The sequence below is a fragment of the Grus americana genome, chromosome 3, assembly GCF_028858705.1.
Source record: "Grus americana isolate bGruAme1 chromosome 3, bGruAme1.mat, whole genome shotgun sequence".
Taxonomy (NCBI): Eukaryota; Metazoa; Chordata; class Aves; order Gruiformes; family Gruidae; genus Grus; species Grus americana.
In genome coordinates this window covers 90,524,977-90,537,418 of record NC_072854.1, presented here as the reverse complement: position 1 = coordinate 90,537,418, position 12,442 = coordinate 90,524,977, and the positions used below count along the sequence as shown (strand labels likewise).

Genomic DNA, 12,442 nt, shown 5'->3' with positions numbered 1-12,442 from the left:
GTCTTTGCTAGAGGTTGAATTTTTACATTAAAGCAAAGTCTTTTTTGATGATGTAACATTCCTTCCATTTAGCCCAAACATGCATGTCAAATGAATTTGTCTAGAACGCCAGCAATTCCCACATGTTCAGCTGCCTTCAGGTTAGACATCCTTCATAACTATTCTAATAGATTTATGGAAATAAACCACAGAACTTTTAGGAGTTTAACATTTTTCCAAGAGACTGTATCACCACAATTTCTCTCTGGGAGTAGCATAATCTCTTGGTAATCAAAAATACAAATAATTCCACTGCATCCAGACTGCCCTATGTTTTACATAGACATCACTGAATATAATCTACTCCTAGTAACGCAAAAAGATTATGCCACAAGATTTTCAATACAGATTTTTTGAAGTAAACCTTTAAAACATTTGAGGAAACGAGCACGGAGTTCCACAAAAGTTGTTTAGTTTTGTGGGGGCGTTGTGGGTTTGTTTGTTTTTTAATTAAAATATTAAACTGACTCAGGATATAAGCAGGGGTTGCTGCAGCTCCAATCTAAATCTAAAGGAACAGCTAGCCTTATGACATACAGTGGTGTAACATGTAAGGTGGATGCAAGCTTCAGTTCCTTAGTGGTTTCCACTAATAAGTCTATAGGAAAAAAACTATATAAAGGTTTTGGCATTTCTACTCAGGTGCAATGAAAAGTTCTCACACAGAAAAGGTGTGCGTTTTATGTCATTTTGATTACCTAGCTGGCCCAGTTAGACCAAACAGTCCCATACCTATACATGTAATTTTGAATGAAGTTGCAAGTGTAGCAATCCAATCTACCTGACTCCAAAGAATAGGTTTTGAAACGATAATCGTAAAGTCTCTATAGTGATTGAAGCCTTGATATTTCTGTTGATCGGAAATTTTACTTTTCTACTTACTTCCTGTGATAACAACAGTCCTGAAAGTGACTTTTAAATGCTCTTTACATAGACTAGATCTAGGCTAGTGGCATAAAAGGTGAAAGATTGCATCAAATCATCATGTAGACTTCTAAGTGTCTCCAAATAAACAGAAATTATTCATCATAATACCAATTAGCTTCAGGAGTTCCATAATAGAGACAACTAGACCTAGAATTTGATATGAAACACGAGGAGGAAGGATTGTAATACCACAGCTGCTCAGATACCCATATTAGGGATGATATTTTAACTACACAGCATTTTTCTCTTCCCATTTCCAAGCAATGCTAATTCTTAGAAGACAAGTAAGTCCTACCTGCTAATAGTCAAGATTTTTCAAAATATAGTTCTCTTCTACTTGGATATGTAAAAAAATCTCAACAGGCCATAGGTTAATTTGGTCCAACCAACCATCCTCATAGACTGTACAAGCAAAACTTACCTGTAAGATTAATCTGCAGTTTTGTTATGTCTTTAGCCGTACTGAAACATTGTTTAGCTCTTTTATATTCATAGTAATACAAAAATGTATAGGCACACTCAAGATGGAACTGAATTGCTAAGTGCCAGCTTTCACCACCTGTGAACAAAGTTTCTGCTTCTGTCACTGCAAATTAAGAAAAAGAAAAGCTATCAGGATGCAGTCCAGGAGAATGGTATTTTAAAAATACATTTAAAATACCAGGAGAGAAAGGCTGTTATGCTTAAAGCAGATCTGTTGTTCTTTATATCTCCACACATTTAAAAATCCACAGTCAGTGTATAAGAGATACGCGCTATTTAAAGCATTTTTCAAGTTTTATATCTAAGGATTACTACTAGAACAAACATAAGTTTAATCTTTGCTTATATTTTACAGTAAAGCTGAATTGCAATTTATTACTTTGGCAGGAAATAAACAACTCTAATTGTCTGACCTGCTAAAGAACATAGGAACTCAGAATACAGAATATTGAGGTAACACCCTCCCCTTATGTAGCAAGCTTCAAATGAGAAAGTTTCACCAGCAGACTGACCATTGAATGGGGACTCAGGAATCTTTAGGGGTTTTGTTTGTGTGGAGGTTTTATTTTTTTTAATTACTGATTTGCTGAGTGATAAAGATCATGTTCTCCATCTGAACAGGAGAAAATATCTTCATAAATAAATCTGACATCTTTAGGAAAGAAGACCTGATATTTTTTCATCCAGCATAGAAGCATTTGTATTTCTTACATATTTAAATTATATCTATCAAGATACAGTAAATGACAAAAGAATATTCTTGCATTGTAAAATACAGACCATTAAGTTGAAAACAATTCACGTGGATTACTCTTAAATGGAAATGGTTTTTTGCTTTGGGCTTTATTTCTTTATTTTGCCAGAAAATATTTACATAATGGAATTCTTTAGAAGCTCACAGCATCACCGTACCTAAAAAGACTGGTACCCAAGATTAACATAGATGCTGTGTTACTTAATGGATGCTTAAATTTTCAAACATGCTTTATTAAGGTTAGTAAAAAAATCTTACTACTTCAAATCTTTCAATTAATATAGAAAGCTGCTAAGTCTGAACATATTGTTTACACAGTTTTTTTTAATTCAGTAAATAAGAATTTGCATGGATAAATCCTGCCGAGTAACTTAACTTTTTTCGAAGTCTGAATTTAGAGATTTTGTTTAATGAAAACAAATTGGTAATTTAAAAATATTACTCCAATGTTTTCGACTAAAGGAAGATAGAGAATGCAGCAGGTTACACCTTAATTCTTAAAAAAAAACCCTCTCAAGAAACAACTATTTAAAAACAAAAGTCTGTACAATTTAATCCCCATTTTTAACACAAAGTCTATTTCAAACACATTACTTCAAAACTGAGAAAGATAAATGTGAGGTTAACCTCACATTTAAGTAATGTATACTCTTCATTAAAAACAATCTGAGCTTTTAATGTTGTTGTCCATGTTTATCATTAAACATATTGTCTTTTTTAAAAAAAAAATAATGCCCACAGAACCATAAAACATTTGCCTTTATAAGAAAAGCTTTATTTTTTTAAAAGGAGTGAAAAAAAATTCAGTAAATTATTTGGGACATCTGCCATCTTTACTTGCTTTTCACACTCTCTATGTATACAATGCCACTCTGATGGTTTCCCAAAGGACAAAAAATCCTATTTATACGAGGAAAAAATAAAATGGGGTTTTCTATGAGGTATTATTAAAAGCACTCAAAAATGCACAGAGGGTTTTATACAAACGTAAACATAGATTTGCATTGACTTTTTAGCATAGTTTGAGCCACTAAATCCTGAAGGGCTGTTGTCAGTGCAACAAAGCCTACAAGGTACTGAATGTGCAGGTACACGTGTGGAAACTGCACAAAACCACAACTGTCCAATTGAATGATTTTGATTCAATTTCAGAGAAAAAAAACAGGTTATAGTCTATAATCATACAGTACTTTTTGATTTTCCATAGCTAACAAGTTTCAATGATCTGAATATAACATTACTTGTGCTAAAACCATATATATTGCTACAATGAACTAAGGCAATACATTGAGAAGTGGTCTTATCACTCCCTATCTAAATATCATTTACTTACAGTGCTAATCCCAAAACTTGGTAAGTTTAGGCAACCGAGACTCCAAGAACCTTTGTGGAAAGCTTCACATCGTTACTAGTATTGATGTAGCTCCACAGAAGTACTGATGTCCCAGACTTAAGACATCCCTCCGGCATCCCATACCACATTTGGCACAGGACCAAATGGACGGGAAACTGCACTGAGCACGGTTGGTTTTGCACAACAGCTGCTTCAGAACAGCAGGGAATCACTGCAGCTGTCTTCTAGTCAGGTGATGATGTTGACCTTACACTTGAGAGCAATGTATTTTAAATAGAAAAGATAATTTCTCATGAATCTGAAGGTCTTTTTTTCTAGTAATTAGGACAGAATTTTCTAGTTGAGTTGTTACAGAAAAAGCAAGTGGGTTTTTCAAGCCCTAATCAAAGACTATTTAAAAGGTTTATTAAGTATTTATTTTATGAAATATGAAGGTACTTGTTTGAAATACCAGATGGCCTTAATTAGAAAGTAAATAAACTGTTAGACACAGCAAAAACTGCCTGGAAAAACTCACTACAGATTCAAGTGTGCTTTACATCATCTTCTCTGAAAACAGACATCTTAGTACTTATTTAGTATCTGTGCATAGGCAGCAGCATCCACTACGCAGATCAGGGCTGCATAAACTACTATATCTCTGTGCAGTATCATCTAGTCAATGAATTTTAATTAATTTTGTGATTACTTCTCTTTCAGTTTTGTTCCAAGTTTTTTACGTATTTCCAAGAAAAAAGTAACAGTCACATAACTGTGCTACAAATTTCTCTATTACAGATTTTATCTGCTTAACAGAATCCAAAAGTGTTTTCATGTGGTCTGCATTCTCCAAAGGTAACATAGTAAAACTATTCTGTCAAACAAGAATTGCAGTACTCGAACAGAACTGCAAAACCACTGGCATCCAAATATCTTTGATGCTGGACATCTGTGGAACACATACTCAGAACAAAAAAAAAATTACCTACAAATGAGCAAAAGACTATTTACAGTTTCTAAGCTTTTTTTAAAAAAAAGAGTACAAACATATCTCCTTAACCTTCTTTATTTGAATGAAGCACACCAGCACCACTTATTTCATAACATAAAATGTATAGGTATTTTAGAGGTAAATATTTAGAAAATATACATTCTATCAGTATTGTATAACCTAACAGAAATATTCAAGCCTTACTACATTAAAAATAAGCAACAATTTTGTCTCAAAAAGCTTACCCCTAACCATTAAACTAAACAAAATAACCCTCTCTAGAACAGTTAACCACTTCCATGCAACTGGTTTTAAAATGGCTATAAGAAGTAGGTGTGAGATGAGCTTTTACAACATATCTTGGAAGTCTCATTTAAGGAATTTTTATTTTCAATACAAGCATTTAAACAGGCTAAACTTGTAAGACTAACCCACTACACTGACAACACCTATTTTTTGAAGTAAAACTCAATTTGCTATAATTTAATTTAGAAATTAAAAATGCAACTTAGATTTCATTCTTGACACCTGTTAAAGTCCAGCCCTCCATCCCCAGTCCTTTGCCTATAAATTAACATGCCCACAAATTTATCATGAGCTTAAATTACACCTGTCAATTACTTTCTAATATATCCATCAAATCAGCAACACTTCCAACTTTCCAAGACCCAGAATTTTTAAAGTTACAGACTAAAGAATAAGTAGAATTTAATCTTAAGATTCCCATGCCTGTGCAAGATAACTCTAGAAGTTAGTTCAAAATTCTCTAATAAGGTATAAAAAAAAATAAAAAAATCATAGTTCACATCACTTGCAACAAAACCCTTCCACTGCAGTCCTTTCAGCATCCAGTAAGAGCATTAAGTCAGTTGCTTCTTCACTGCAGAGGACCCAGTAAAATCCTCTGCTCAATTTCATTACTGTACTAACATCTCTGTTACCTATTTGGAAGTTCTTCAAGGACCAAAACCCACTTTGAACTGTACATATAATTTGCATGGCCTGAACCTACCTGTAGTTCAGAACAAAAAAAAAAAAAAAAAAAGGCTCCACTAAGGTGTGCTAGGAGAGGGGAGACTTGAAACTTTGGCATTTAAGATTGCCGTCTTTGTCAAAATAAGACGTACATGACAACTCATGTCTAAACACAATAGAAAATTTCACCAGTGTAATTGGTTGGAAATTTCAGGTTTATGAAATTAAATGAAGAATCTTTAGCTAACTAACTGCTGAGGGGGAAATGTATATAAAAGCCTGCCTCCTTTTCCCAGATTTATCAGTTGCTGTAGCAAACAATATTAACAGTCTATATAACAGTTTATTCCTCTTCGAAAAAAACCCAAGCGATATAATTACATTTGACACTAACTTTCTACATTATAGCTTTGTAAATGTCAATATATGTAACATAATTTAGTTTTAATGTTGTCTATTTTCTCTATATAAAGCAGAGAGGTAACAAATCTCAAAACTTAGGCAGGGATAGAGAAAAAAGGAAAAAAGAAGTTTATCTCCCCCATGAAGATACAGAAGAACAAGGACATTCCCTTTTCAAACCCAAATGAGCTCAGTTAAATAAGGAACGAAAACGGTACAGAATGGCTTCAAGTGAGCTCGTGATAAGTTAACAGTGCTAACCATGGGGGAAAAAAACCCCTTTGTCTACATCTGTATACTTCCAGTTTCATCTTAAGAGGCTGGAAAATAGCCTGTGCTATACAAGTCCATGTCATTTTAAGCAAATTCTGTTCCCTCCCTACTCTCTGCAATTACATGTCTGATAAACATCATGTTGTGAGAGTTGGGCCTACAAATTCCCCTTCCCCATAATATTTTACAACTGATGCTGTAGGCCAATAAACTGAGAAATTAGAAACATACCTTGTTTTATACAAGTCTGGGCAAGAGTAAATAGCTCAGGTGATCTCTCCTCTAACAACTGCTGGTGAATATTCACACATCTTAGAGTCCACCAAGATAATGTCTGAAAGAAAATACAGATACTTCAAGTTAACAAGTACAGATCCTTTTTAAAAAAAGAAAAAGGATAAGTGGCTTTGAAATATATATTTTGTAATCTATTCAATTCTAATTTCTAAAAAAAATATAAACCCACCCAAAATAGCTGTTTTCTTTTAAAAGTGAGCACTAACCTAGCACAAAGATAAACATATTTAAGCAGTTCTACAGTGCTCTAAGAATTTGATGGGCTTTCCCTCTGTTAATTTCTCTAGCTGCACTTTGAATCCTGTAAATCTTTAGGATCACAATCTGGTAAGAAACTCTGAACAGAAGATAAAAGAAATGGCTGTGTGTGCTTATTTTGGCGCAGCCATTTGCTACTTGGATTTCATACCTCCTAGCTCTTGTAACAGAAAAAGACAAAAAAAAAGAAAAAAGCTGTTTCCTACTTCTCTTTCTTTTTTGTGTCATATTCATGATTGCAATAGACAGCCATGATCTCACTCCGCAGTAATCTTTACAGCCTGAGGAGTCCTAGACCATTTAGTTACTTTTTAGTATGGAAGCCATTCAGTTTTTTTGATCAACCAGTGTTGTCCTATGCATTTTTTTCCTGTACTGTTTAACCTTTTTTTATTTCTTCAGGTGGGGGTATAAAGGAGACCGAGAGAGGTGGAAGAGGACCAGAACTGCTGATGAGAACACCTTACAATCACAATTTAAAGTATTAATGTTTGTATGTGGAATTTCAGAAGGGCAAATACCTTACTGAACTAGGTAATCGTTCTATAGCAGAGCTGAATCACAGCTCAAGAAATACCTGATTTTAGAGAGCTGTGTACACAAAACATAAGTTCCCCAGTATATCTTATCCCTCAGTAGCTGCACCAAGCGGAAACACATGAAAAGCTAACTGATAATATAATATTCTATTCTCAAAATTATACTTATCGTCTCTGAATGAAGGGCATACACAGACTCTAATGATTACTAGTTATTCTGCTACTGTTAGCACACCAATCATTTTCTAAGAAACAGATGTTTGATTGCTTCTGAGAGGCACCCATCTTCTGAACTTTTTATACAGGTATGCTTACATCAGACTGACCTAAGGGCTGTACAGTATTCAAGCATAAACATCTAAACCAATCACATATAGTTGACTGTAATGTCCCTAGAAAGGAACCATCAAAAAGAATAATGGCATCTATTTCAAAAAGCAATGAAAGATGACTTTTGATATAAAGCTGAACAAAGTAAAAGCACACAAACAACAGACTTTGTGAAAAAGGTCAAATCCCAACATTTCATCACTTATTTAGAAACCTAAAGGCAATTTAATTTAGATGTTTCAAATTACTTCAGTTTAGCTTTATGTAATGAAGTATTCATTTTCCCACACAACTGAGTATCCAGCTTGCGATACAATTTCCTGAGGCCTGATGCTTGCCACTCAGAAATGTCAGAATCAGAGAGAACATGTTTATAAAGTTTCAGGTAAGCCAGGTGAGCTCTGCACAATATTCTATCAGCAATGTTAGTTTATTGGGAGCCAAGTTAAGAATTTTTGGATGATTTTTAAGCATTTAATCTTCCATGTACAATAGCATTTTGGAATAAAACAGGACTTTATTAATGCTTTAGATAATATATTTCAGAGCACTTTACCCTGTTTTAAATTTATTTACACCAATCTTAAAGCAGCAAAAGTATTAAGAGACTGCCTTTGAATTGAGCTGAAATGAGAAAAAATGGCAAGTTTTAATTGCTACATTGACTTGTTGATGAAAGTAGTTTTTATTAGTCGTTGCCTTTGAACTACTATCCAAACTTGATGTAACCACAAGTAATTGAACCTCCACTGGGTAGAAGGCAACCCCCATTATGTCAGTCTGAGGGGAGGCAGCACGGGAATTCTCTATACCAGGTACATTTTCTGCCTCCCTGACTGACCCAATTGCTGAAATTCAACAGCATTCATCTGTGAATAACAGAGAAAACGATGGAAGAGCTTGGCTTCCAGAAATGCCATACAGCCAACATCTCCCACACAGTTTAATTCATCATTCATACAAAGACCCAGCTGGGAATGGATGTTGTCAGCCAAGCATAAAGAGGGACCATGTGGCATTTTGATCTCCAGCCAAATTCTGCTCACCTCGAATGCAATAAAGAGAAGTTGCTGCTGTTAAAAGCCCCTCAGTTCCAGGGAGTTCTGCTACCAACCAGCCTGCTGCTAAACTACAAAGGAGGTAGAGACAAACCCCCTTGCATGAAGAGGTTCACCATATCTTCCTGTTTTTAAGGTACAAGCACAACAGAGAATTAAGGTTACCACCACATGGGTGCCTGCAGAAAAGGTAGAGGACAATGACAAACAAAAGCGAGGACTTCCTTCATGTCTAGAACTCACGGCTTCGAATTCATACAGTAATGTTTACCAGTACTTGCTAAAGTACAAAGTTTGTTAAAAAGGACAGACATAGTATATGTATGCTGCATTATAGGGTAGCCCCCCCTACCATCTCCCCTCAAATAACATCACAAAGTATGTGTCTTTAAAAAGTTGCTTCCTATTAAATTTCCTCATTTTTTCAGCTAATGAAGGCATCTTTCTTCTCTTTTGGGGAACACAGTGAGAAAATAGCTTATCTTTAAGAAAAAGTTACTTGTCTTTAATTGTAAGCACTCTGAACTATTTCTTGGAGGGAAGAACCTCAGAGCTACAGAAAAAGAAATGGAAGTTATACTGGTTCAATGAGGTATGAAGAAAAGATGAAAGAACCAATTAATGAGTAGCTGGCAGTCATAATCATTAGTCACATATTTCTTACCTGAAGAGATGGAAGTTTGTGTCTTGAATTCACAAGGATTATCCTGGCTATAAGCAGCAAAATAGGATGAGAAGTCAAGGTATAGACTGATTCACCATCTAGAACCAGCATCTTCAGAATAGCTGCATGCAGCATTTTTGGCTGAAAGAAGAAAGAAAAAAATGACAAGTTTCAGGAAACGAATCAAGTTTATAAACAAATCATGTAATATAGAATTAGGAAAAGTAACTATTCATGTTACAAGTCCAGAGGAGGGTCACAAAGCTGATCAGAGGGATGGAGCACCTCCCCTGTGAAGACAGGCTGAGAGAGTTGGGGTTGTTCAGCCTGAAGAAAAGGCGGCTCCGGGGAGATCTAATTGTGGCTTACCAGTACCTGAAGGGGCCTACAGGAAAGATGGGGAGGGACTGTTTATGAGGGAGTGTAGTGACAGGACAAGGGGTAATGGGTTTAAGCTGAAGGAGGGTCGATTTAGATTAGATATTAGAAAGAAATTCTTTACTGTTAGAGTGGTGAGGCACTGGAACAGGTTGCCCAGCGTGGCTGTGGAGGCCCCATCCCTGGAAGTGTTCAAGGCCAGGTTGGATGGGGCTTTGGGCAATGTGGTCTAGTGGAGGGTGTCCCTGCCCACAGCAGGGGGGTTGGAACTAGATGATCTCTAAGGTCCCTTCCAACCCAAACCATTCTATGATTCTATGTATTTAAGGAAAAGGTCTGCTCAAGACATTTAAAAAAAAAAAAATCACCGTCTCTTAGAGTCTCAACCTTTTACCAAGTCATGGTGAATTCTGCCTTGTTTCTTGTTTGAAAGACTCTTGATTTCCTCCCACCTGAAATGCATATGCCTAGTCACCACTATCCCCCCCCAAACACATTCCAGTAACATAATCCTTCCCATGATCTAAGGGGAAAAGCTTCTGGTAAATCCATGCCTTTCAATTTGTAATCACAGAAATAAAATATTTTAAGTAAATTAATCCTTCAGCACTCAAATACACTAGATATTCCTCCAGTGACGTCAATATGTGTTATCTTCTTCTTTCCCCAGAGGGAGCTTCCTGTTGGAGTGGCATCAGGGCAACAATATTAGAGCCATTCTTCCCTTTGTCCAATAATTAAAAACCTCCCCCTGCTTTGGATGCTGTCCTGTATGATGTTCCCTACAGTAATTCTTTTACTTAATGGGCTTGAGGTAGCTCTCCAGGGAGTCTGTCTCTCAGTGGTGACTGTCAGCTGACAGTCACATATTCTTCTCTCCCTTTTAATGCAATGAAAGCATTCAAGTAGTTTATCTTGAGACTCAGGAGATGTCAGTTCATCAGTTTATTCCCGATTCTCATATGGCAGGTTTCCTTTGCAAACTAAAAAAAGGCAGGGCTTTTGTTTTCAGTTGGTATGAAGGGGGCAAGAAAAGGGAATGGAAGGGAAAGAGAAGAAGAAAAGGTTAAATGACAGCTTTCATTGGAGTCACTCGTCTAAGAAAGATTCTTATTCAGTCTACACAACCAGGATTGAAGTTATTTGAATCGCATTTCAGCTTTTTAAACTAAATGAATAATTCAATTCCTAAGTGATTTGAAACTCTTTTCAATACCTTTACCAACAGATTACACTGAAGACAAAAGTTGTTAAGCCACATTATTCCCCTAGTTCACTTTTAATAACAGAGTAACATTCAGGCTTTTTTTCCCGATTTGCTTACGTTTGCTAGTTATTTATCTTGCATTAACATTGAAAATAATTTTACTTTGTAGACAATGATTTGGGACTTTATTTACTTAAAGCGGATTCTTGCATGACATCACTGCAGTCATTTCAATCCCACCATGGAAAACAAAGTTACAATAGTCTGACAAACCGCTTGAGAATAAAGGAAAGAACCTGCCAAGTGGAAGTATACCAGATCCCTCTCACCTCTAGTGATTCAGAAACAGCCTTACCAACATCTCTACTCCGATTTTGACAGGGAAAGTCATCATTCAGTACTTCCAGAGATTCATTTTTAAAATACATGCGCAATAGGACACTTAATATAATTTTCAGTTTAATGTAAACTTTTTTTCTTGTTGCTCCCTTTTGATTCGTTCTATAATCAAAGTAGATTGCACTTAAAATATTCAGTGGGAAAGCAAAGAAGCAGTAAGCTTTGTTGTAGAACCATTTTCTAAACCAGCTATGCTATAGTAGTCTATACTTGTTTAAGCACTGTAGCAACCAATTAATCTCAAATTCCCATTTCAAGTCCTTTCACTGGAGAGCTCAGTCCAGCTAATGAAACATTACAAGGAATGTAATGAGGGAGGGAGAAAGGAGAGATGATGACATGTCACAGCCTTGACAATAAGCCAACAAGTCTCAGAGCCAAACAACTGCTATCTCCTATTTTAACAAATCCACGTTCTTTTCCATGAAGCAAATCCCATACAGAAAAGCAGACATCCTTTTGCTTTAGCTGAGAATGCCTAAACCAACATTCATTCTTCTAGCTTCTGCTCAAAGACCACATTATCACTGTGGAATTCTAACAACAGAATTTACTGCCCTAGGCTAGTCTTTAAGATGAGAGAACAACTACATATAAGAGGTAGATGTTTAAGCTTTTACAGCTACAAGGGCTGAAAATTTAGGAAACATATACTTGATAATTAGTTTATGAACATACACTGAGAAATCTCTGAGGTAATCATCTAGTTTCTGTTGGATCTGCAGGTGGTTCTGTTCAACCACCTCTGGACTAAATACAGACAAATGAAGCTCAATTCACTCTAAATACCTATTTTTAATCTCTGAAACACAGCTGGTTATGTATTCAACTTCCAAACAGTATCTTAGTGGCTATTAAGTAATTACTACTGAAGTCCTAAATTGACTGATATAGCTCCAGCTTGCAGTTTTCATAGTATTTCAAAAGTATTTCCCAGCACAACTGTTACCACCTGAGTAATGATGATAATCAAAAAAAGCTCCTACCATTCAGGTTCAATAGCTCTGAGAACAGAGAGTATGAGAATTTTAGTTTCTTGCTAATGATAGTGACTAGAGGTGAAGTGAGCATTTGGTATGCTTTTACTTTTGTATCAGGAACTGCCCTGAACTGGCCTTCCAAACACTGCATCAGC

At 35.8% G+C, this 12,442-nt stretch overlaps 1 protein-coding gene across 1 annotated transcript in view; it reads right to left on the bottom strand.

Annotated features, from left to right (window-relative positions):
- TTC27 (tetratricopeptide repeat domain 27) overlaps positions 1 to 12,442 on the bottom strand; it is a 127,388-nt gene that overhangs the window by 101,286 nt on the left and 13,660 nt on the right. The window contains exons 4-6 of the mRNA XM_054822388.1: positions 9,324 to 9,464; positions 6,409 to 6,511; positions 1,388 to 1,552 (exon numbers count right to left, since the gene is read on the bottom strand). Coding sequence (XP_054678363.1) covers positions 1,388 to 1,552; positions 6,409 to 6,511; positions 9,324 to 9,464 — 409 coding nt within the window. The remainder of the gene's footprint in view (positions 1 to 1,387; positions 1,553 to 6,408; positions 6,512 to 9,323; positions 9,465 to 12,442) is intronic.